Source organism: Mobula hypostoma, chromosome 15, assembly GCF_963921235.1.
Source record: "Mobula hypostoma chromosome 15, sMobHyp1.1, whole genome shotgun sequence".
NCBI lineage: Eukaryota > Metazoa > Chordata > Chondrichthyes > Myliobatiformes > Myliobatidae > Mobula > Mobula hypostoma.
Genome location: NC_086111.1, coordinates 5772593 through 5800109, shown reverse-complemented (window position 1 = coordinate 5800109; position 27517 = coordinate 5772593). Strand labels below are relative to the sequence as shown.

Sequence of the window (27517 nt, the reverse complement as noted above, 5' to 3'; positions counted from 1 at the left end):
GATCTCCACCAGTCCACCAGCATCCAACCCCTGCAGATCTCCACCAGTCCACCAGCATCCAACCCCTGCAGATCTCCACCAGTCCACCAGCATCCAACCCCTGCAGATCACCACCAGTCCACCAGCATCCGACTCCAACAAAACAGTACCAGTACACCAGCATCTGACCCGTACAAACCACTAGCAGTCTACCAGCATCCAACACGACAGATCACTACCAGTAAACCAGCATCCAACACTACAGATCACCACCAGTCCACCAGCATCCAGCACTACAGATCACCACCAGTCCACCAGCATCCAACACTACAGATCATTACCAGTCCCCAGCATCCAACACTAAAGAACACTACCAGTCCACCAACATCTGTCCCATACAGAACACAACCAGTACCCAGCATCCAATAATACAGAACACTAATAGTCCACCAGCATACAACAGAGCACTACCAGTCCACCAGTATTCAACCTGTCAGTAACATTATCAGTCCACCAGCATCCAACACTACAGAATTCAACCAGTCCACCAGCATCCAACACGACAGAACACAACCGGTCCACCAGCATCCAACATGACAGGACACTACCAGTCCAGCAGCGTCCAACACTACAGAACACTACCAGTCCACCAGCATCCGACCTTAACAGAACACAACCAGTATACCAGCATCTGACCCCTACAGAAGATTACCAGTCTACCAGCATCTAAACCCTACAGAACACTACCAATCCACCAGCATCAAGTACTACAGATCACCACCAGTCCACCAGCATCCAACACTACAGACACAGCCAGTTCACCAGCATCCGACCTACAGAACACTACCAGCCTACCAGCATCCAACACTACAGAACACTACCAGTCCACCAGCAGCCAACATTGCAGAAGGATACCATCCAGCCACATCCAATCCCTACAGAATATGACCAGTCCACCAGCAGCCAACCCCTATAGAACAATACCAGTCCACCAGCAGCCAACCCCTGCAGTACACTACCAGTTCACCAGCATCCAACCCCTACAGAAAACTTCCAGTCCACCAGCATACAAGACTACAGAACACTACCAGTCCACCAGCAGATGACCTTAACAGAACACAACCAGTATACCAGCATCTGACCCCTACAGAAGACTACCAGTCTACCAGCAGCTAAACCCTACAGAACACTACCAATCCACCAGCATCAAGTACTACAGATCACCACCAGCCTACCAGCATCCAACACTACAGAACACTACCAGTCCACCAGCAGCCAACATTGCAGAAGGATACCATCCAGCCACATCCAATCCCTACAGAATACGACCAGTCCACCAGCAGCCAACCCCTATAGAACACTACCAGTCCACCAGCATCCAACCCCTACAGACACAACCAGTCCACCAGCATCCAAACTGCAGAACACTACCAGCCCACCAGCATCCAACACGATAGAACACTACCAGTTCACCAGCATCCGACCCCAACAGAGCACAACCAGTACACCAGCATCTAATCCCTACAGAACACTATGAGTCTACCAGCATCCAACACTACAGAACACTACCAGTCCAACAGCATCCAACACTACCGAACACTACCAGTCCACCAGCATCCGACACTACCGAACACTACCAGTTCTCCAGCATCCGACACTACAGAACACTACCAGTCCACCAGCGGTCAACACTACAGAATGCTACCAGCCAACCAGCAGCCAAATGCCCACAGAACACTACCAGTCCACCAGCAGCCTACCAGAAAAGGCTCCCCTAATTTTAGTCTTTGCTTTCTGGCAGTCAGAAAGGGATATTCTAGGCTGTCCCCATAATATGACGAGCATTATTTGTGTTGTTGAAGATTTCCAGCATCTGTAGAATCTCTTGTGTGTCTGTAAGTTGTATTTCTGCATCATGAATATTTATGAATGAAGTGTACTTTGAAATCTTTAAGTACTCTTGTGTGTACGATAAAGACAAACTCCCCACCTACCCACGCTCTGATTTGTTCCCTCTGTGCAGAGAACATTGATGCAGAATTCAAACAGCACATCTGCCTTAAGAAGTCGCAGAATAATTTTCCTATATAATCAAGAAGCAAGTGATCAGAGAATACATTAAACACAATAATAATAGCATAATAATAGATCCATGTTGACATCATTTGCTGCCCAGCAGAGACCGTTGACATCATCCAGTTTGTCCCACCACAATGGAATGAGTCGGCCAGCCAAGAGCTCATCTGCACTGACAGGAAGTCTTTCCAAGTGTTCAGTCTCATTTCCTGTTGGTGAAACTCTTTGATTTACTTTGATTTCCAGTGTTTAAATCCATTGCTGATTTCCCAAGTTATTCTTTCCGAGAAGCACTAACAGTGCTTGTTGTTCATTCTTCTGCCGAAAGCAGCCTGTTCTTTTAGATGAATAATTCAAATAAACAGAAATTCCATCAAGTAATTAAAGCATGGCCTTCTCAGCAACATGCTATGATGGAATCTCACAAGCTCTGAGCTGAAGCAGCAGTGTACAGGCACTTTAAATGTCAGAGATCCTGACATCAGGGTATCTGAAACGTAACGCTGGATGTTGAGAATGGGAGCTTCTGTAGTTACAAAAAACCAAGTACTGATGTAGAATCTTCCAGTGTGAGGTCCTTAAACATAAGGTAATTTTTCAGGGACTGAGGGATGTGAAATGTTCTGATGGCATGCAGCCTCCGATACCCAATAATCTCACGGATTTTCAGCCTGCATGCTTGCTTCAGTGATGGTGGGTTCTTCCGATATCCATCTATCCAGGACAGGAAGCTGGTCTTGGAAGCCAATTGCTTGGGGGCCTCGCCAGTGTTCTGAAATAATAACACACTTCAAACAGTTACTGGCTTCAAGAAGCATCTTAGTAGCTGCAAACTTTCACAAATTCAGCCATTCCAAACAAGTTGGACAACTTAATGTTAAATTATCATTTAAGTTGAAATTTCTCCTTTTGCTGTAACATTGCTACAATTTATTAAAATAGATTATGTCCTACCTAAACCAAAAATATTCTTTTATGTTTAATAAAAATAAATTCTACTTCATTTATTTCCGTGACATCAGTCTGAAAATGTTTATTCTCTAATTGTATTCTTTCTCTCCTTGCATGTAGGCCTGATCTTAATTAGGAACCCCCAATTTGATATGAGACTGGCCTCTGAAAGTGTGATAACAACACAAGTTGAAAATTTTCCAATTTGAACTGGCCATCAAAAAATGAACTAGTAGTTCCACCCCTCCATCCATTAATAGCTTGAATTTTTAAAAAAACTTTAAAATGGAAATATAAAGAACTCTGTCGAGCATTTAATTTTAGTCATATTGCATGGAAATTTCAGCCCACAATATTTCCACCAACCACTAGGCACTGATCTACACTAATGGCAATCTCAGATTCTCCATCACAACCCCTCTCAATTCTCCTATCATTCCCATAGTCATAGTCATACTTTATTGATCCCGGGGGAAATTGCTTTTCCTTACAGTTGCAACATAAATAATTAAATAGTAATAAAACCATAAATAGTTAAATAGTAATATGTATATTATGCCAGGAATTAAGTCCAGGACCAGCCTATTGGCTCAGGGTGTCTGACCCTCCAAGGGAGGAGTTGTAACGTTTGATGGCCACAGGCAGGAATGACTTCCTATGACGCTCTGTGTTGCATCTTGGTGGAATGAGTCTCTGGCTGAATGTACTCCTGTGCCCAACCAGTACATTATGTAGTGGATGGGAGACATTGACCATGATGGCATGCAACTTGGACAGCATCCTCTTTTCAGACACCACAATCAGAGAGTCCAGTTCCATCCCCACAACATCACTGGCCTTACGAATCAGTTTGTTGATTCTGTTGGTGTCTGCTACCCTCAGCCTGCCGCCCCAGCACACAACAGCAAACGTGATAGCACTGGCCACCACAGACTCATAGAACATCCCCAGCATCGTCCGGCAGATGTTAAATGACCTCAGTCTCCTCAGGAAATAGAGATGGCTCTGACCCTTCTTGTAGACAGCCTCAGTGTTCTTTGACCAGTCCAGTTTATTGTCAATTCGTATCCCCAGGTATTTGTAATCCTGATTTGTAACACTAACCCCCTGGATGGAATCAAGGGTCGCTGGTACCTTGGCTCTCCTCAGGTCTACCACCAGCTCCTTACTCTTTTTCACATTAAGCTGCACTCACCTATAGTTATAGCAATTTACAGAAAAATCCGCCATCCAGCACATCCTTAGGATGTGGGAGGAAACTTGAACACAGAAGGATCCCACATGTTTTCAGGGATAACTTCTCAGAGACAGCACCAGAGCTTAGGATCGACCCTGGCTTGCTTCAGCTGTGAGCCTGTAGAACCAACTGCCACACTGCTCTGGCACATACTAGTTAAAAATATATTAATTAAATATATACGCCTCTTTGAGAACCTTATTATTTGTTAATTTACTAGTGGTATATTACTTTGTGTGACATGTGTAAGTTATATATAATCTTTTGAACCGTGGTCTGGAGGACGGTTATTTCATTTGGCAGTATCTATCTACGGTTGAATGACGATAAACTGAATGTGATCCTGATGTTCCCAGCACTTAGACCAATACCAATCCTACTTTTGACTGACAGCCAAGTTCCTCCACGAACAATGGTTGAATTCAGGAGTGCATAATTGTACTTGAACCTGTGCTCACATTCCCATGCTAGCTTTACAATTAATTATTAACATCTTTATTCAAAACTATTGACTTCCAAATGATGTGGCGATATCACTGAAACACTTACCTTCTTTTGGAGCATTGTCTTGCGCAGAATATTTGCCACATCTCCAACATGATGCAAGTACACATGGAAAGTATTAAATTTGGATATACAGTTATTTGGGAGTTCCCGGGGTCATGAAAGGAACTACGAAAAGGCAAGTTCTTCCTGTTCAACATCAGTCAGGGTCAGGGCTGAGCTCAAACCATGATGACTGAAAACCAGAAGTGGGGAAAAAATGGGAGAAATTTCATTGCTGACCTCCCAACCCCTCCTACACAGAACCATATAGTCACAAAGAGCATGGTCACAAGCATTACCCATCTCCATCAGATCAGAAAGGCAAAGTACTAAAAAAGAGGCAAAAAGAGGTTAGCATGGTGCTACTACAGCTTGGGGCATTGGAGTTCAGAGTTCAACTCTGATGTCATCTTTAAAGAGTCTATACGTCCTCCCCATGGAATATGTGAATTCTCTTCAGGTGCTCTGGCTTCCTCCCACAGGTCAAAGACAGACTGGTTCGTAGGTTAATTGGTCATTGTAAATTTTCCGTGATTAGGCTAGGTTTAAAATAATGGTTAACTGGCAGTGTGGCTCGAAGTGCTGGAAGAGCCTATATGTCAATGCATAAGTAAACTCACCCAGTAGTTTTCACGTAAGTTCAATTTTAGCCTCGAGATGCTTAACATGACTACTACACACTCAGTGGCCACTTTATTAGAACACCAATACACCTGCGTGTTAATGCAACTATCTAATCAGGCCGTCGTCTGGCAGCAACTCAGCGCATAAAAGCATGAGGACATGGTCAAGCGTCTCAGACCAAACATCAGAATGGGAAAGAAATGTGATCTAAGTGACTTGACCTTGGAATGATTGACCCAGACAGGGTGGTTTGAGTATCTCAGAAATACTAGAGCCCTGTTGGCAGCTGATGGAGTAACATTATTTTAGATTGCTCCTACCCTATTACTTTATTGTCTCCTACCAGTTTTTTTTGAAATCTTATTATAATACTTTAATACTGATCTACTATGGCTGGGAAAAGAACAAAAGCTTCTGCAAAAGGAAGGGAAACAGAAGGTGAATCCCCAGTCACTTTGGATTCAATCAGTGACTTCCTTAAACAGCAAAAATCGAAATTTTCCGAGGAGTTTCAACGACTTAATGACAAGTCGGATACAATCCAACAAACTCTAACTAAGCATGAGACCCGAATTCAGGAAAATACTGCAAAGCTGGTGATACTTGAAGAAGATCTCGGAAATACATTTAAACTCTGCAAAGAGTTATACTTATCCAATGAAAAAATGATGAAAAGGATTACCAGTCTAGAAATAGAAGTAGGAGAAATAACTTGCGAATTCTGGGTCTTTAAGAATCAATTGAAGGCGCTGACCCTACGAAGTTCTTTGCAAACTTTCGGAAGCAGATATTCCCTGTTCTATTCACTTCTGAGCCGAAGCTCGATCGAGCATATCGCTTGCCGACTTTGAAGCCATTGTTGTCGGCAGCGAGACCCAGGTCGGTCATTCTAAGTTTTCATGAATTTTGTATTAAGGACCTTTTAATTCGCCATACCCGTCGACAAGGAATGATCGGTTTCCATGGTTACAAGGTCAGATTTGTGGAGGGCTATTCGCCTCAAGTTATGGCTGATCATATGAAATATAAGGAAGTTATGTCGGAACTTTATAACAAAGGATTTAAACTATCCCTTCGGTTTCCCGCCCATCTGAATATTGTTTTGAAGAATGGATTGCGAGAAAGAATAAAGTCAGCTGAAGACGCAAAAGAGTTTCTGAAGGATGAAGTCTAAAACTGTTATATTTCTTATTTGATCAATTTTTTCTTCTGTTAATATGAATTTGAAATAAGGTTTCAATAAGCTTACATTTTGATTGTTCATATATTGTCTTTTGTTATTTTTTGCTACTTTTTTATTATATCCCTTTTTGAGGCTTTATTTTAATATAGCTTTCTTTGAATTTGTTTAAACTGATCCTTTTATATTTTCGAATACTGAGTTATTTTTCTTTTTATGTTGTTTCTTGGTAGGAACATATTTAACCTTGAAGGACCAGAGTTTCTGTCAACAGGATTTTTTGGGGAGGGAACTTAGTTGTTAGCTCGCTGACTGTCTATTGGTCAGCTTTCTAGCTTTGGGTGGGGGAGGTACTAGGGCCTATTTCTCTCTGGGAGCTGTGTTGGGTTGATTATATGATTGCCTGTTTGACAACTTTACCTTATGGTTTGCTTTCTAGTTTTAATAACCTATGGCCAGATCTTTTAATTACATGATGATTTGTATTTAAAATGGTTTGAAATATTAACTTTGCAAACACAAGGAAATCTGCAGATGCTGGAATTTCAAACAACACACATAAAAGTTGCTGGTGAACACAGCAGGCCAGGCAGCATCTCTAGGAAGAGGTACAGTCAACGTTTTGGGCCGAGACCTTTCGTCAGGACTAACTGAAAGAAGAGCTAGTAAGAGATTTGAAAGTGTTAACTTATTTAGTTTGAATGTGAAAGGGCTGAATCACCCCATTAAATGGAACAAAGTGTTTGCTTATATTAAAAAATTAAAAGCACCCATTATTTTCTTACTAGAAACGCACATACGCAGCTGTTTTTTTACTCAGTGGAAGGATATGCAATTCCATTCTTTGTTTAATGCAAAATCACATGGAGTTTCGATTTTTGTAGATAATACAGTTTCCTTTGTTCAGCATAAAGTTGTTTTGGATCCTAATGGTCAATTTGTTATTGTATCAGGGAGTTTAGACAGTAAATTGATTGTTTTTGCTAATGTATATGCCCCCAACATAGACAATCCAGGATTTTTTGAATGTCTATTTTCGTTTTTGCCAGATTTGTGTACTTACTCTCTTGTGATGGGAGGAGATTTTAACTGCTGGTTATATCCAGTATTAGATCGCTCACTTGTCAAACCAGCCACACTTAATAAATCAACTTTGTTTATCCAATCCTTTCTAACTAAATGTGGTATAGTTGATGCTTGGAGTTTTCTTCATCTGACGGACAGGGAGTATTCTTTTTTCTCTCATGTCCATCATTCTCATACCAGGATTGATTATTTTTTTATCGACAGTCAAATGATTCCATTGGTTCAATTGATCGAATATAAAGAGATTGCTATTTCTGACCACTCTCCTGTACTTCTCTCTTTATATCTCCCTGGTCCTATCCCTTTGAGTAGATTTTGGTGATTTAATTTAACTCTGTTATCCAATGAGGACTTTTAAAAATTTATGGAGAATCAAATTACTCTTTTTTTTGTGTTGTACGTTTACTTCTGTTGATATTACTACATTTATAAAACTATATTACAAAGAAATACACATTTTGAGGATTTCTTCTCTGGAACGTTTCAGGCTGTCATCTACTCTTCAGCGCTCTTCATAGTAATGTCCCGGGTTTTAGATCTAAGTTTGTTGACTTGAGACTCTGCAATGTCAGCACATTCCTCGGCTTCCTCCAGTTCATGCTGCACCTTCCTGAATTTGGACAGGTGAATGTTGGCCTGTTCCTCAGACTCCTCACATTGTCTTTTGTAAGTAACTCTTTTTTTTGAAGAAAATACATTGGAAGAGACATCTAGTCTTAATATATGGGATACTTTTAAAGCATATATCCAGGGTCAAGTTATCTCTTATAGTGCAAACATCATTAAAAAAGTTAACAAAGAGAGAAATGAACTAACTAATCAGTTAAAACAACTGGACCATAAATACGCTTCAGTACCTGATCCTGAAACATATAAGAGATGTATTGAAACCAAAACTAAATATGATCTTCTTTTAACGTATCCAATTGAAAGCCAGCTTTTAAAAGATAGAAGTCAATTTTATATTCACGGAGATAAAACTGGTAAGCTACTGGCTAATCAATTGAAATCACTTACAGCCAAGCGGCAAATTAAAGAAATACGTAAAATTAATGGGAACGTGACAACTGACCACTTTGAAATTAATGACATTTCTAGGGAATTTTATTTCAAAGTGTATAGTTCTGACTCTGTTAATGATAATATTGCAATAAATAATTTTTTTAGATCATTTAAATATTCCTAATCTTTCGAAAGATGATCGTAGGCAATTGGATCAACCCATTTCCCAGGAGGAAATTGCTCAGGCTATTCGAGAATTGCATTCTGGAAAATCCTCAGGACCCGATGGATTATCTGGAGAGTTTTATAAGGCTTTTTCCTGCTTGCTTATACCACACTTATGTTCTACCCTCACAGATTCCTTTATGGTAGGAAGATTACCGCAGTCTTTTTACAAAGCCTCCATTTCGCTTATTCTCAAAAAGAATAAGAATCCTACTGAATGTTCTTCGTATAGACCTACCTCTTTACTCAATTTTGATACTAAAATCTTATCTAAAGTGTTGGCTCGCAGACTTGAAAATATAATATCTTCTATAGTTTTGGATGATCAGACAGGATGTATTAAAAATCGATATTCCCATTTTAACATACGGTGTTTGTTAAATGTCATGCATTCTCCATCTAAGGAGATATCAGAATGTGTGATATCTTTGGATGCGGAGAAGGCCTTTGACAGAGTTGAATGGAATTATCTCTTTACATCCTTAGAAAAATTTAATTTTGGACCTAATTTTATTCATTGGATTAAATTACTTTATTTATCTCCCTCCGCTCAGGTTCTTATTAATCTTCAGAATTCTAAACGCTTTAATCTCCAGTGTGGAACTAGACAAGGTTGTCCTTTGAGCCCTCTGCTTTTTGATTTGGTATTAGGACCCTTAGCAATTGCTTTTCGAGAGTCTAAAGAGATTACTGGTATTTTAAGGAGAGGTACTATCCATAAAGTGTCGCTCTATGCTTATGACTTATTGCTTTTTATATCTAATGTTACAACCTCCTTACCATTTATGTTCCGTTTACTGACTAATTTTAGTCAGTTCTCAGGATATAAATTAAATTTACGTAAGAGTGAACTGTTTCCTTTAAACAATTTAATACCAATTGATATTAACCTTCCCTTTAATATTTTAAGAAAACAATTTACGTATTTAGGAGTAACAATTACTAAGAATTATAAAGATTTATTTAAGGAAGTTTTTTTAACTTTAATGAATTATGTTAAAAAAAACACTTTCTAATTGGTCGCCTCTCTCTTTATCACTGATTGGCCGAATTAATTCTATTAAAATGAATATCTTACCTAAATTTATATACCTTTTTCAAGCTGTGCCTGATTTTATTCCTAAATCTTTTTTTGACTCTGGATTCAATTCTTTCTTCCTATATATGGAAGAATGAATTGACCCCATATAAATAAAGCTCACTTTCAAAAAACCAAACAGAATGGAGGCTTTGCCTCACCCAATTTTAGGTTATGTTATTGGGCAGTTAATATAAGAAATATTACATTCTGGATATATTACATTAACCATGAGAATTGCTCTATATGGGTTTCTTTGGAAGTCAACTCTGTTATGAAATTTTCCATTATTTCTTTACTTGGATCCTCGCTTCCTTTATCTTTAAATAAACTAACTGACAATGTGGTGGTCAAACATTCTTTGAGGATTTGGTTACAGTTTAGAAAACATTTTGGTTTATTGAGATTCTCCCTCTCGAGTCCCATCTTTTCTAATTGTTTTTTCAAACCATTTTTAACTGAATTATATTTTAAAGAATGGGATAGATTTGGTATTAAATGATTTCAGGATTTGTTTGATGAAGGGAATCTCTCTTCTTTTGTGCAACTTTCAATGAAATTTAATCTTTCCAATACCCATTTTTTTCGATACTTAAAGATTAAAGATTTTTTAAGATCTCAATTGCATACATTTCCTACAAGTCCAGATAATCTGAACCCCTTTGACAACGGTTCAATATCTTACATTTGTGGTCTGCTGTTGGGACTGAAAAAGGCCTCTTCAGATAAAATTAACGGAGACTGGGAAAAGGATTTACAGATTTTCATATCTGAAGAGAGCTGGAAGATTATTTTAAAATTGATTAATTCTTCATCATTATGTGCTCGACATTCTTTATTACAATTCAAAGTGGTACACAGAGTTCATATGTCTAAAGACAAACTCTCTCGTTTCTATGCAGACATTTCCCCTTACTATGATAGATGTACTAATGGAGCAGCCACACTAATTCATGTGTTTTGGACATGTCCAAGCATTGAAAAATTTTGAAAAGATGTATTTCAAACTTTTGCAGTACTTTTCAATGTTAGTTTTAAGCCCAATCCTGTGACTGCCATGTTCAGTATTGTTGAGGATAGTGCTACAAAACTGAAGCCACCTAATTTGCGGGTATTGGTCTTTATGTCTCTTATGGCCAGGAGAGCGATCTTGCTCAAGTGGAAGGAGGCCGCCCCGCCCACCCATGTTCAATGGCGATCTGATGTTATGTTGTGCCTTGATCTAGAGAAGATTCGTTGTTCGATTTCTGATTCTAAACATGACTTTCTAATGTTATGGGGACCCTTTCTGAGTTATTTTCATAATCTTTGAACTGTTATTAAAGTATGGATCTGAGCCATTATTATTACAATATTATATAGTAAGGTATTTTTTTCTTCTTTTTTTTTAACCAACCAGCTCATTTTGGTAGTGGGGTACAATTATTTTATTTTATTTCATTTCATAATTCAATCTTTTTTTCTACATGATTGATTTGGAATATGGGATACTGTGATCCTATTACTGTGATTTAAATGTAATGCAATTCATATTACCTGTATCCTTATGAATTTTGTATTTGTATTTATGTAATTTATATAATATTAATAAAAATATTGACAGAAACTGCTGATCTCCTGGGATTTACATACACAACGGTCTCTAGAGTTGTGTGAAAAACAAAAACAAAACCTCTAGTGAGTGGCAGTTCTGTGGGTGAAAACACATTGTTAATGAGAGAGATTAGAGGAGAATGGCCAGACTGGTTCAAACTGACAGGAAGGTGACAGTAACTGTTACAACACAGCAGCCCTGAATGTATAATTCATTTAGACCTCAAAATGGGTGTGTTACAGCAGCAGATGACCAGGGATGGTAACTAAGTCTACATTTTAATGAAGAAAATCAAGTAACAATCATACTTCTTAAATTTCATGAACATTTAGTATGAATTGGCTTAAATAGCTATGTCTGAGCTAAACTACAGAATGACTGTATTTATAATACTGAATACTATAATATTAAATTATAACATATTATTGCATTAAATTATAATACATAATATTATAACATTAAATTATGCTATAATATGTAATTATTAAATTGTGGAATTAGCATTGAATTCAAGGAAGGCAAATGCAAAATTAGCATTTATTTCAAGAGGACTAGAATATAAAAGCAAGGCTGCAATACTGAGGCTTTATAAGGTATTGGAGTATTGTGAGCAGTTTTGGGGTCACTTATCTAAGAGAAGATGTGCTGATATTGGAGAGGATCCAGTTGAGGCTCACGCGAATTCAGGGGCGGTGCTAAGGTGGTGCTAGCTGGTGCTATAGCCCCAGCAGAAATTGCAATTGCACCAGCGTAGCACCACCAAGAAATTAACCGAAATTTCACATACAAGCTGCAGCTGCTTTGCTTCTTCCGTATAGTTTTGAATACAGCTTGTTTCTCCAGATGATCTCGTGAAACAGCGCCCCCAATTACCATAGCACCCACGCAGCAATAAAGTTATAAACTGCCAGATCCACTCTACACTTCTGCTTATTCGTTCGTTGTCAATGTCTTGCCGTTGCTATCCTCAGATCAGTTAAGCTGATCTAAGATCACTTAAGGTGGCGATGTCAGTCACTCTCATTCACATGAGAGATTGATAGTATACATCCAGGTGCAGATCCATGGTCTCGCAAAACTAACGGATGCCACACGCACACACATTATGCTTTTACAAGCTAGCGTGGGCCTGGCACGTGCATTATTTTGGCGGCGTGATAAATGGATTGATTTTTAGTGAGAAAATGACCTCATCCAGAGGAATCAGTGGTGTCTCAGCCTGAGCCTGTCTTAATTGAAAGTGACATGCAGAAAGGAGTAAGTGGGGATGAGGACGACGCAGTTCATGGAAGGATTGTGAGGGTGAAGTAGAGGAACAAGAAATGGAGCGGGATTTGGAAGAGAACATGGATGAAGCTGCTGTTAGTGCTAGTGGGAATACTGTTAGCGATGTTAGCCAGTAGCCTGAGGAAAGACCCCGTCGGCCAGCAATGAAAAAGTACCCTTCACTGCTCGCAACAGTTTGGCAATCAGCAAAGGAGTTTTATTCGTGGCTGGTTTGACTGGCTGGAATATTCGATGATGAAAGATACTACGTTCTGTTTCGCATGCAGGTATTTCCCGTGTGGAGGACATGGGTTCCATTCTGAGTCTACCTTCACTGTCACCGGTTACCGCAACTGGCGGAAAGCTACAACAGCTTTCAAAACCCACCATGTAAGTGTAGCTCATAAATTTGCTATGGAGGCATGGGCCGAATTCAGATTGAGACAACAAGACGGTTCAAGATTGGGAAATATGCTTGACAAAGGACATGCAAATATTGTCCAAGAAAATCGTGAGTATATGAGAGCTGTGGTTGAGTCTCTAGCAAGGACAGACAGTGAATGACACAGTGGAATTTCTAGCTCCAATAAGACCCTACCGCAATGCATTTATAGATTTATACAAACTAATCTGCATATCACTGACTCTACCTGTGACATCTTCCTCATGCAAACGGAGTTTCTCTTGCCTCAGAATGCTCGGAACAGCAACTTGGCACTGTTGGCCATAAACAGCAGGAGGACCAAAGCACTTGAAATCCAGAAAATCATTGATGCTTTCACCACCAATCACAACAACAGACGGATTGTGTTTCTCTGAAAACATCAATGGTGAGTGCAGTTGATTTTTTAAAAATTTGGGCCAAGACCAATGCTGATTATTATTATTATTTTGTGGTGGATACCCCATAGTCCTTATGTTTCCTGCAAAACCTAAACTATTACATTTATTGCTATTAAGCCTACTGGTTTTACTTAGACTTCCAAGCGGTGATTCTGTTGATTTTTGTTTTAAATTCAGTAGCCGAATTAATTGAGGTATTGCATGGTCAGAGTACGATTTGTCCAACTCCTGGTAAAGCCTTGCATCTGTTGTTTGCCTTATTTGACTTTAATAATGGTGTATCTTTTGGCATTGTCTGTCTATGTAATGTGAATAGCAGTGGACATTGTGTTGAAAAGCACGCATTTAACGCTGATTGCGGGATTGGTACGTTGTGTGCTGGGGGTCGGATGCTCTGTTGGTTTGTTTGTTTATGCTCTGTGTAGCCCGGGTTGTCTCTGAGCTGTTGACACTGTCACAGTTCACTTCTATATTATATTTATTACCAAAGAAACCATAGAAACTACAGCACAGAAACAGGCCCTTTGGCCCTTCTTGGCTGTGCCGAACCATTTTCTGCCTAGTCCCACTGACCTGCACACGGACCGTATCCCTCCATACACCTCCCATCCATACACCTCCCATCCATGTATCTGTCCAATTTATTCTTAAATGTTAAAAAAGAACCCGCATTTACCACTTCGTCTGGCAGCTCATTCCATACTCCCACCACTCTCTGTGAAGAAGCCCCCCCAATGTTCCCTTTAAACTTTCCCCCCCTCACCCTTAACCCATGTCCTCTGGTTTTTTTCTCCCCTTGCCTCAGTGGAAAAAGCCTGCTTGCATTCACTCTATCTATACCCATCATAATTTTATATACCTCTATCAAATCTCCCCTCATTCTTCTACGCTCCAGGGAATAAAGTCCTAACCTATTCAACCTTTTTCTGTAACTGAGTTTCTCAAGTCCCGGCAACATCCTTGTAAACCTTCTCTGCACTCTTTCAACCTTATTTATATCCTTCCTGTAATTTGATGACCAAAACTGAACACAATACTCCAGATTCGGCCTCACCAATGCCTTATACAACCTCATCATAACATTCCAGCTCTTATACTCAATACTTCGATTAATAAAGGCCAATGTACCAACAGCTCTCTTTACGACCCTATCTACCTGTGACGACACTTTTAGGGAATTTTGTATCTGTATTCCCAGATCCCTCTGTTCCACTGCACTCCTCAGTGCCTTACCATTAACCCTGTATGTTCTACCTTGGTTTGTCCTTCCAACGTGCAATACCTCACACTTGTCAGTATTAAACTCCATCTGCCATTTTTCAGCCCATTTTTCCAGCTGGTCCAAGTCCCTCTGCAGGCTCTGAAAACCTTCCTCACTGTCTACTACACCTCCAATCTTTGTATCATCAGCAAACTTGCTGATCCAATTTACCACATTATCATCCAGATCATTGATATAGATGACAAATAACAATGGACCCAGCACTGATCCCTGTGGCACAGCACTAGTCACAGGCCTCCACTCGGAGAAGCAATTCTCTACCACCACTCTCTGGCTTCTTCCATCGAGCCAATGTCCAATCCAATTTACCACCTCTCCATGTATACCTAGCGACTGAATTTTCCTAACTAACCTCCCATGTGGGACCTTGTCAAAGGCCTTACTGAAGTCCATGTAGACAATATCCACTGCCTTCCCTTCATCCACTTTCCTGGTAACCTCCTCGAAAAACTCCAATAGATTGGTCAAACATGACCTACCACGCACCAAGCCATGTTGACTCTCCCTAATAAGTCCCTGTCTATCCAAATGCTTGTAGATTCTGTCTCTTAGTACTCCCTCCAATAACTTACCTACTACTGACGTTAAACTCACCGGCCTATAATTTCCCGGATTACTTTTCAATCCTTTTTTAAACAACGGAACAACATGAGCCACTCTCCAATCCTCCGGCACTTCACCCGTAGACAGCGACATTTTAAATATTTATGCCAGGGCCCCCACAATTTCAACACTAGTCTCCTTCAAGGTCCAAGGGAACACTCTGTCAGGTCCCGGGGATTTATCCACTTTAATTTTCCTCAAGACAGCGAACACCTCCTCCTTTTCAATCTGTACAGTTTCCATGGTCTCACTACTTGATTCCCTCAATTCCATAGATTTCATGCCAGCTTCCTTAGTAAATACAGATGCAAAAAACCTATTTAAGATCTCCCCCATTTCCTTTGGTTCCGCACAAAGCCGACCACTCTGATCTTCAAGAGGACCAATTTTATCCCTTACAATCCTTTTGCTCTTAATATACTTGTAAAAGCTCTTTGGATTATCCTTCACTTTGACTGCCAAGGCAACCTCATGTCTTCCTTTTGCCCTCCTGATTTCTTTCTTAAGTATTTTCTTGCACTTCTTATACTCCTCAAGCACTTGATTTACCCCCTGTTTCCTATACATTTCATACAACTCCCTCTTCTTCTTTATCAGAGTTGCAATATCCCTTGAGAACCAAGGTTCCTTATTCCTATTTAATTTGCCTTTAATCCTGACAGGAACATACAAACTCTGCACTCTCAAAATTTCCCCTTTGAAGGCTTCCCACCTACCAATCACATCTTTGTCAGAGAACAACCTGTCCCAATCCGCGCTTTTTAGATCCTTTCTCATTTCTTCAAATTTGGCCTTCTTCCAGTTCAGAACCTCAACCCTAGGACCAGATCTATCCTTGTCCATGATCAAATTGAAACTAATGGCGTTATGATCACTGGAACCAAAGTGCTCCCCTACACAGACTTCCGTCACTTGCCCTAATTCGTTTCCTAACAGGAGATCCAATATTGCATTCCCTCTAGTTGGTCCCTCTATATACTGATTTAGAAAACTTTCCTGAACACATTTTACAAACTCTAAACCATCTAGACCCCTAACAGTATGGGAGTCCCAATCAATGTATGGAAAATTAAAATCCCCTACCACCACAACTTCATGTTTCCTGCAGTTGCCTGCTATCTCTCTGCAGATTTGCTCTTCCAAGTCTCGTTGACTATTGGGTGGTCTGTAATACAATCCCACTAATGTGGCCATACCTTTCCTGTTTCTCAGCTCCACCCATAAGGACTCAGTAGACAAGCCCTCTAATCTGTCCTGCCTGAGCACTGCTGTAATATTTTCCTTAATAAGCAATGCTACTCCCCCACCTTTCACTCCTCTGCCTCGATCACATCTGAAACATCGGAACCCTGGAATATTAAGCTGCCAGTCCTGCCCCTCCTGTAGCCAAGTTTCACTAATTGCTACAACATCATAATTTCACGTGTCAATCCACGCCCTCAACTCATCCGCCTTCCCTGCAATACTCCTAGCATTGAAATATATACACCTCAGAAGACTTTTACCACCACTCACAACCTTTCTATCAGCGGATTTGCTTAAACTTTCAATATCATTTATTTTCACCCCAGCCACACTGTCAGCTCTAATTGCTGTTGCTTGTGAATCCACAGAGGCATTTATAGTAGGCACATAATGCTTGAAACTGACTTTTGAATGCCACGCGTCTGGCCTTGCGAATACATATTACCATACAGTGTACCCCTCAGCACCATCACTGAATCATTCAGCCCCTCCATAGCACCAGCAAGAAAAAATCTCTGGCGCTGCCACTGCGTGAATTATTCTGGGAATGAAAGGGTTAACATTTAAGGAGTGCTTGATGTCCCTGGACCTATACTCATTGAAATTTTAAAAAATGAGGGGGGAATCCCAGTGAAACTTATCGAATATTGAAAGGTCTAGTTAGAGTGGATTTGGAGTTGTTTCTTGTCGTAGTGGAGTTTAGGACCAGAAGACACTGCCTCAGAATACAAGGATGTTCCCTTAGAACAGGGATGTGGAAGAATTTCTTTAGCCAGTGGGTGGTGAGTCCGTGGAATCCATTGCTATGAACAGCCGTGGAGGCCAAGTCATTCGGTATATTTAAAGGTTGACAGGTTCTTGTTTAGCTAGGTTGTCAAAGATTACAGGGAGAAGACAGGAGAATGGGGTTGGGAGGGATAATAAATCAGCCATGATTGAATGACAAAGCAGACTCAATGGATCGAATGGCCTAATTCTGCTCTCATGTCCTATGGTCTCACTGAAAATAGTTATAAGCTGGGCTGTCATCAACCATTCTACCATGTTGCTCAAAGTTAATATCTACCCCATTGTCTTAAGTTGCTCGTGTTTCAGTGCTTCTGTTTTACCCATACCTTATTCCTATAGGTGATTTTTGCTCCAGATAGAACAAGAAGCCGCAAACAGTCAAGCTGTCCACTGCAGGCAGCCAGGTACATCGGTGTCACTCCCCAGTTGTCAGGAAGATCTACATCTGCTCCATTCTGAAATGCAAAAGAGAGGGCAGCAAATCTTGACTTCAGACCTATAACTACAACTTATTTTCCAAGTATTCTTTCAGAAACACCAAGAATAGAATAATATGATGAAAGATGAGAAGGAAGGAGATTCATTCACAATTAATTTTCTGTGAAATATTTCACATTTGCTTTGATAGTCAATGCAACTGTACATCATCCCCAACTAAGACTCTTGGCACAGATCTTGAGAGTTAAGCTTCCACAGTTCTACAGTCATCAGCTACAGGGTGATGGAGAACAGCCTGTGGACCTTCCCCTTCTCATTTCTTTTCTCATAGTGAGCTGCATATTTGCTTTTCAACAATAAAATGAACTGCATAAGACATGCACTATTCAGAGCACCAGCTCATGTTTTACCAGTGGGTCTATACCAGCACACCAACATAGATTTTCTGCAACAGAACAGGTGGCTAAATTTAATAAAATTTACTCCAATTGTCAGGAAGAACTGCTAACTCAATTCAGCGCCTGATTATTTGTATCCTTTCAGCCTGGCACCCACGCTTCCCCTACTTTTGTATACTGTACTCTGAAAAGTTATCTACTCTACATTTCCTTCCTTTCCCTATATGGTTAACCTATATCATAAATAACTCCTCATAGCACACCACTGGGTATAGGATGTTACTTTGAAAAATTTGTTCTCTACACAGAATTCTGAATACTGTACCTCTACCAACTTTCTCATCATTCACCTGCACTCCAGGGAATACAGCCCTGACCGTGTCAACTTTTCCCCAAAACTCAGACACTCAGGTCTGAGCTTAATGTCATTTCAAGTACACAACTGTAAAGCAGAACAAAATAATTGTTACGTCGAATCTGATGCAGCACAAAAACAGAATAGTAGTAAAACCACACAATAAATATAAATACATAAGGTAGCTTATGTACATAGATTGATTGTATGTCCATAAAATGATGCTAGGCACAGGAGGATCTGTACACAAGTTTGCTGACAAGAATGATAAAGTAGTGGAAGTTGGGGGTGTGGCGAGCTGGGTTAGTGGGTGGAGGTGTTAATCAGCCTTACTGCTTGGGGAAAGTTATTGTTTTTGAGTCTGATGGTCCTAGCGTGGATGTTACAGTCTCCTCCCTGATGGGAATGGGATGAACAGTCCTTGAGTAGGTTAGGAGGGATGCTTCATGCTGTTTACTGGCCCCTTTTCAGCATATTTCTGTATATATCTCTATGTTGGCCAGGCTGGTGCCAGTGATGCATTGAGCAATTTTGATTACCTGCTACAGAGCCTTCCCAACCGTCACAGTGCAGACTCCATACCGGGCAGTGATGCTGCCTGTTAGGATGCTCCCTACTGTGCATTTGTAGAATAAAGTGAGTATGGATGTACAAAGTCCAGCCCTCTTCAGCCTCCTCAGAAAGTAGAGGCAGTGGTGAGCTTTCTCGATGGTGTAGGATGTGTCCTGGGACCATGAGAAATTGTGTGCAAGATGTGAACTCCCAGGAGAAGCTGATGTGGCACTGGTGTAAAGGTGGGTATGAATGGTATGAATTCTCCTGAAGTTGATAACCAACTCCTTTGTCTTGTTGACATTGAGGAAGAGGTTATTCGCCTGGCACCAGGGGCTCGAGCTCTTCCATCTCCTCTCTGTCGGCCGTCTCACTGTTGTTGCTCACGAGCCCCGCGACTGCATGCCACCAGCGAACCTGGCGATGTGAGTACTCGCGTGTTTGGCAGAGGGTACAGCCACGGGCTCGGCACACAGTCCTGAGAGGATGACAGGGACAGAGGACCAGTTCTGCATCCTGACTATCTGAGGTTTGTTGATTAGGAACATCAATGTAAATTTTCTCTGTACTCTTTCAATCTCATTGATAACTTTTTTTGTAGGTAGGTGACCAGATCTGGACATAATACTCCTTTTTTGGCTTTACCAGCATCTAAAGAAGCTTCAACATAACACTCAACTCCTGTACTCTGATTTATGAAGGTCACTGGATATAGGATGTCACCCCGAAAACTCTGTTCTCTACTCACTGTTTTCAGCTATTTAGCCAATTCTCTACCCTACTGATATATTCATCCCAATACTACAAGCTCTTAGCTCCTATGCTTAGTATCTTGTCTAAAGCTTTTTGGAAATCCAAGCATTTCACATCTTTAGACCACCTCTGGTTACAAATACTCAACTTGTGGACACCCATTTCACATATTTAAAAATCCAGTGTACACACAGTACATATGTTCAATCCTACAACCAGTAGAACTATTTTAATCTGTCTCTCGGCATTCAGTAAATGTTTGTTGTTAACTCTTACGTGCTCTTGGAGCTGATATTACAATGTGGTGGAGGTATGGTTACCATATTAAATCATCTTTGTACATTTTTTGACTTAGAGACATAATCGACTCAAGGATGTCTGTAGAAATAGTCTTCATTACTCGGGTGTGACCTGCACTGGCTGCCCTTCATCCTCTCTGGCTGATGTCTCCTCAGAGTCATACATTTATTGCTGGACAGAACTACATTTACCTGTAGAATTCTGTTGGATACAGAACACAGGACAGTACAGCTCAGGAATGGGCCCTTTGGCCCACAGTGTCTCTGTCAAACAAGATGCTAAATTGAACTATCTCAATTCAATCTGCACATGATTCATATCCCTCCAATTCCTTGAATATTAATATTCCTATCTAAAAGCCTCCTGAAGAAAATACAAACCATGTATTCGCAGCTCAGTGTTACCATTCTCAGGTGCGTTCTGATATTCCCCAGTGGGCATCAGCCTCCCCAACATCAAGGTCATTTACAGTATACAGAAAAGGGCCAGTAACATCATGAAGGATCCCACCCACCTTGCTCATGGACTGTTTGTCCCACTCCCATCAGCGAAGGAGGCTACAGAGCACCCACACCAGGAGCACCAGACTCAAAAGCACCTACTTACCTCAAGCAGCAAGGCTGATCAACACCTTCACACCCTAACTCCATCACTACTTTATTATTTTCTGTCAGTCAGCTTGTGTCACTTTATGAACATACAATCAATGTCTATAAGCTATCTTATGTATTTATATTTATTGTGTTCTTTATTTTTTGTGTGTTTTTTTGTGCTGCGTTGTATCTGGAGTAACAACTATTTTGTTCTTTACAGTTGTGTACAGGCAATGACATTAAACAATCTCGCATTTTGCTATTGGGCACTGGTGATTATCCAGTGTTGTTATGGAATGAGTAAGATGTCATGATCAATGCCATGTCACAGCACAGACCTGTATCAGCAGCAGAGCACAGTCAGGAAAGAGCCCAATTACTGCGTGGAGAGGCGTCGCCCCATGCTTGCACTGACTGTTGGCATCTGCACCATATTCCAGTAGTAACTCGATGCAAGCTCGCTGCCCTTTATAGGCAGCCCAGTAGAGGGGGCTCTTGCCATAGTAATCCTTCTTATTGATCTGCTGCTCACCTGAAAGAGCACACCAAGATCAAAGGGTGACATCAAAGTGTGGTACTTAACACATCAGAAGTATTTTATCATGCCTCAAAGCTTTTCCATGTAATTATATACATTTTGTTATCTTGCTAATGTACAAATAAGGACAATTATCACTGCAAAAAAAAATCTGTGCTCTGTCCTGCTAAGCCCAGCATCGAGAAGTATTTATCGGTAAACTCTAAATTGTACTGGGAAGTCTCTGCATTTATTTAAAAGCTAAATACTGAAAGTGTAACACAAACTTCACTAACTACACCAAAACCGGGGTTATATTCCAAGGGTGAAAGAACCAGTTTCTGCTGCACTGTACACTCAGTGGCCACTTTATTTGGTATTTCCAGTGGTCTTCTACTGCTGTAGCCCAGACACTTTCCCAGCTCCCTATTTAGGATGTATGCAACCTTAATGCTCAGTACAATTCTAATATTAATTTTCAAGATAGATTGCTCTGTCTACACTACATAATGGTTACACTTCTGTAATCTGCAGATTTGACTGCTCCAGCATCATCATTCAAGCTTGCCTATTCTTCTATTTCTAAGGCATTACAATCTCAAGGCAGCCATTTTCTCTTCCTTTCCAACTTCTATTGACCACTCTGTAGTTAGCGATTACACTCCCCATGGACTAATTCCTCCATAATTATGCAGTAGTCTACTTCTACAATCTTCAAGATTTTTTTTAGAGACCCAGCGTGGTAACAGGCCCTTCTAGCCCAACGAGGACCACACTTCTCAATTACACCCGGGTGACCAATAACTCTTTGGAAAGTGGGAGGAAACTGAAGTATACAATCACAGGACAGTACACAAATTCCCTACAGATGTGGGCAGACTTGAATCCCACACAATCACGGGACAGTACACAAATTCCCTACAGACATGGGCAGACTTGAATCCCACACAATCACGGGACAGTACACAAATTCCCTACAGACGTGGGCAGAATTGAATCCCACACAATCACGGGACAGTACACAAATTCCCTACAGACATGGGCAGAATTGAATCCCACACAATCACGGGACAGTACACAAATTCCCTACAGACATGGGCAGAATTGAATCCAGGTTGCAGTGTTGTTAATAACGTTACTCTAACTGCTATGTCACTGTGCCACCTTGAATCTTCTCCAGTCCAAGTGCACTTAATGCCTCCTGCACATCTTTGTTCCTTGTCCACCCTCGCTACCCTCAATGGCAAGCATCTTCGTTGCATTCTTGGAAACACCTTCCCTTTACTCTTGTACCTTCCCTTCACCTTCAAAAGCCTCATCAATTTGACCGTGTTTTTAGTTATTCCTCTTAACTCCTCCCCTATTGCTTGATGTCTTTATTTTCTTTATACAGCAGCCTGGTTTGTTTTATGCATTACAATGCAATGCAAATACATGATACCGTTGACTCCAAAGTTTAGAGGACAGTGTCCCACCACTGGTCCTATGGTCATCTCTAGTTGATCTCATAAAATTGAACAAGCTGGCCTGTTGTACCTGCAACACGGAGCAAGGCTTCAAGCTTTTCAAGGTTGCCTCGGCTTGCCTCACAGTGTAGATCAGTCCATTTATAGTTGTAATTGGGTGCTGTGCGATACTGTCTTTCCTCCTCTGCACCCGTCTGAAATCTGGTGCTTTTCAGTTCTGTCCCAGACATGGAGCTAATACGAAATCCCATTGTAGTACTACTGCAAGGGGATAAAAAGGCACTGGGCATTGTAGAACATGAACAATAATAACACGCCTGTCAAAAACAAACCCACCATTTCCACAACATTAAAACAAAAGCTCATTCATTGCTCATTCACTGCTTGGGGAAAGTTACTGCTTTGTGTCTGGTGGTCCTGGCATGGATGCTGTCTAGCCTCCTCTCTAATGGGAGTGGGACAAACTGTCCGTGAGCAGGGTGGGTGGGATCCTTCATGATGTTACTGGCCCTTTTCTGGCAGCTTTCTCTATATACAGTATGTCCTTGATAGCAGGTAGGCTATTTATTCACTTCTCAGCTGAAGAAAATAGCTCCTGTCTATGTACCCTCTCTCATTCTCACTACTTAAAATGCCATAATTACACTAGAATCAGGTTTATTATCTTCGGCATGTGTCGTGAAATTTGTTAACTTAGTGGCAAGATATGAATACATAATATAGAAAGAAAAATAAATAAATTACAGTAAGTTTATGTATGCATATTGACTAGATTAAAAATAGTGCAAAAACAGAAATAATATATATTCTTAAAAAGTGAGGATGTGTTCATGGACCCAATGTCCATTCAGGAATCGGATGGCAGAGGGGAAGAAGCTGTTCCTGAATTGCTGAGTGTGTGCCCTTAGGCTTCTGTACCTGCTTCCTGACTGTAACAATGAGAAGAGGGCAGGCCCTGGGGGATGGGAGACCTTAATAATGGATGTTGCCTTTCTGAGGCTCCATGCCTTGAAGATGTCTTGGGTACTATGGAGGCTAGTACCCAATATTGAGCTGACTAATTTTACAACATTTTGTAGCTTCTTTTGATCCTGTGCAGTAGCTCCCTTCCCCCCCCCCCCCCCATAACAGACAGTGACACAGCTTGTCAGAATGCTTTCCATGGTACATTTATAGAATTTCACTCATACCCAGGAACTTGAAATTACATTGCAGTCTCAGTTGTTTCAAAGAAAACCAACAAGGCAAGACAGTCTCTCATTTATAACTCTCCAGTATGGGCAACATCCTTGTACTTTTCTGCACCCTCTCTAATGCTGCCATATTCTTCCTGTAGTGAAGTTTCAGATGGTCTACACTGACGACTCTAGCTGCAAAATCAAAGCACCACCAAATCGCACATTACACAAATTACACATAGATTGTCACTTGATCTATCAACACCTGTGCTGGATTTCTGTATCTGGGTTGAATTTATTTCTATTGTCTTCCTCCCTTTATCTTTTCAAGCTTCTTTAAATATTCATCCATTGCCTTTCAAAAAACTTAGATGCCTTCTGCTTCTGTATTTTACCCACAATAACAATCTATGTTAAATTTGTTAATAGGATTGGGAGCAATAGCTAGCTTCAGTTTCACTGAATTTAAGGTGCCCCATACAACTCAAGCTCACCTACCATATTCATTCTCCATCTAATACTGCATTGGCATATTTCATTATGCAGCTTCAAAGAAAATTATGACACAGCACAGCCCAATATGCAAAGGTTCAGAGTAAATTTGCCTTCTTCCTGACTTCCTTCTTCAATTTATGGTGAACGTATCAGAAAGTCTGAGGGCATATTTCTCCATTTTAAAACTGATGTGCTTGAACATTGATAGAGGACTGTCAAATCAAATCCTCTTGAACTGACCTCTATTGTGCTGTTGCGCAAAGGTCCTTGTGGAGAACACAACCAAGTTTGACATCATTTTTATGAGCTTCTGTTTGAATTATTGGTCCTGCATGAAGATTCTAAAGTACTGTATTCTTACCAAAATTTGGAAATGAGAATATTAATCAAAGGTTTACCATGATGAATGAAAAGCATACCTATCAGCAGTAATCCTCCTTCAGCGTTTTCACAATAATGTAATTGGTTCATGGAGGAACAATCATAACTTTGCCCTCCATTGGGTAAGTTGTTCCTGGGCAATTGAAGACCAGACTGCAATACGATTCATATACTGTAATGCAAGAAATGCATTTAAAAGGCTTAAAGTGCAAGTTCTTACATTCATAGCTAGTTACTAAATTCCTGTGACCGTCAAAGGACGTACAGTTAAAAAACAAAGTCCTTGGATATTGAAGATTTTAATATTGAAACATTTTCATTTTACAAGATAAATCCTATCTTTACTAAAAAGAAAAAAATTCTTCCATTTTTTTCTTTTGCCAATATCTTCAGGTGACATCACAATAATTTTGACTCTACTACCTGTACTCAAGCCGCCATGATGCACATGTGCTGCAAGTGACGTGGTATATTCGACTTTTGGAGTCTTGCTGTCACCCTGACCCAGTCCCTTAATGATTTGTCCAGTTGTGCCTTGCGATTTCTGGGGATGACTAGTAGAGGGCAAAAAGAATAATTTCTCCCTTTGAGATAGAGAGGTGAAAGCTGATTGATGAGATCCCACACAAAGGCTTGAGAGCACAGACCACCAGTTTCAAGGACAATTTCTAGTTTGCTGTTATCAGCCTGGCTGTGAAAAGAGGAGGGTTGGGCGTGTAAAAACACAGTGATACAGAAACACCAACAGAGCTCGAAAGACCTTATTCCTAGGAGAGGAAGGATATACCATGTAGCTGGAGAAACGTGAAAGAACAGCCCAGGACAGAGGGCTCCGGCAAGCTGCTACTGACACATCTGCATTCGGTAAGACTTTTGAACTGATCTCTTATATACAGTACCAAAGATGAGTTTCTCAATTTACCTTATTGTGGCTCTTTGTTCACCTGTACTACAGTTTCTATGAAGCTATAGCATTATATTCTGCACTTGATTTTTGTGTTACCTCAGTGAACTTACGTATAGAATGACTGACTGGTTGGCAGGCAAGGAAAAGCTTTCTTAACTGTACCTCAGTGCTTGTGATAATATACCAATAACCAATTACCTCCCACCCTGGCTGACATTGACCACCACTGCCCAGGAATTGAGCAGACAACCTGCATGGTCCTATCATTGCCAAGCAAGCCAGGCCTGGGGTTGCAGAATAACGTTAAGCATCTTTTCCCTAATAAAAGTGCTTAGTTTTTGAGTTTTCACATAATCTGTAAGAGCACTAGCGACTGGGTTTCTATGTTCCGGGATCTTCCAAGAGGTACATCTACATTTAAGGGTTAGTTTTTGACGGTGCTCGCTTACTCCAGGTAGGGGGAGGCCAAACGTGTCAAATTTCTAGTGACATTTTGAAATCCAGCACCCTTCGTTGCCCCATTGCCTCCATGGATGCTGCCTGACCCGCTGGGTTTCCCCTGCGGGCTGTTTATTTCCCCTATTCCTGTAGCTCTTTAGACATGAATTAGGACCGCTAGATCCTCCCGAAATATAAACTAATTGAGTAGACACCGATAAAATGAGGGAGTGGGGGGTGCATGCGGGACGAGGAGATGTCAGTTGCCGAATTTTGCAGGGTGCAAACGCCAGGAACTGCCGCATTAACGCCGTGAGCTCAGCTCGCAAACCAGCCCCCGCTTCCCCATCGGCGTGTGCGGGGCTGGCGAACATCCCGCCGCCTATCAAAGTCAGAATCTATGATCGGAGCCAGGCCCCGTCTGCCAACCCCCCTACGCTCACTTTTACCTGTTACCGGACTCACGTCGCTGGGCCACGCCGCTCTCCGCGGTGCTGAACGCCGTCCTGCTCTTCACTTTGACTTCCTGCGAGGGCGAATGCGCGTACCCAAAACCACACGCAGAGCCTCGCTGAGTGCGTGCGCGTCCCCGACACACACAAGCCCATGCCCCCGAGCATCCCAAAGTCTCCCCTTCGAGTAATAGTTTTTATTTGGGTTGTTTATTTGAGTGGAGCAGAGGTATAGGCCCTTTTGACCACAGTACGTTCATCGTAGAGTAATACAGAATGGAATCAGGCCCGCATCCTAACGCATCCCTGACACCCTTGCCCACCTGAGCTCATCACATCTGGCCCGTGCTGTACTTATCTTAACCAATATGGTAGAGCAGTGGTTAGCACAATGCTTTACAGTACCAGTGATGGGGGTTCAATTCCCACTACTGCTTGTAAGGAGTTTGTACATTCTCCCCGTGACTGTGTGGGTTACCTCCGGGTTCTGCAGTTTCCTCCCACAGTCCAAAGATGTATCATCCAGCATGGTAATAGGTTAGTGTAAATTGTCGCATGATTAGGCTAGGACTAAATGGGGAGGGGTGGTTGCTGTTCGGTGCGGCTCGAAGGGCCGGAAGAGCATATTCTTCTCCGTATCTCAATAAGTAAATAAATGGAAACACAAGTACTAACCTGCTTAAGTGCA

At 41.1% G+C, this 27517-nt stretch overlaps 1 protein-coding gene across 2 annotated transcripts; it reads right to left on the bottom strand.

Annotated features, from left to right (window-relative positions):
* Window positions 1–2070: 2070 nt before the first annotated feature.
* Window positions 2071–26900, bottom strand: LOC134357047 (ankyrin repeat and SOCS box protein 11-like). 2 transcript variants are annotated; one of them, XM_063068361.1, is made up of 6 exons: window positions 26827–26900; window positions 25071–25204; window positions 23049–23239; window positions 21334–21527; window positions 17933–18061; window positions 2071–2827 (listed from the first exon to the last, which is right to left on the bottom strand). In XM_063068361.1, exons 3-6 carry the CDS (start codon window positions 23227–23229, stop codon window positions 2588–2590), a joined length of 744 nt encoding a protein of 247 aa, XP_062924431.1. In that variant the 5' UTR covers window positions 23230–23239; window positions 25071–25204; window positions 26827–26900; the 3' UTR covers window positions 2071–2587. The 2 variants fall into 2 exon arrangements, with proteins under 2 accessions (XP_062924431.1, XP_062924432.1); XM_063068362.1 differs by having other exon boundaries at window positions 26843–26897.
* Between the last annotated feature and the right edge of the window lie 617 nt (window positions 26901–27517).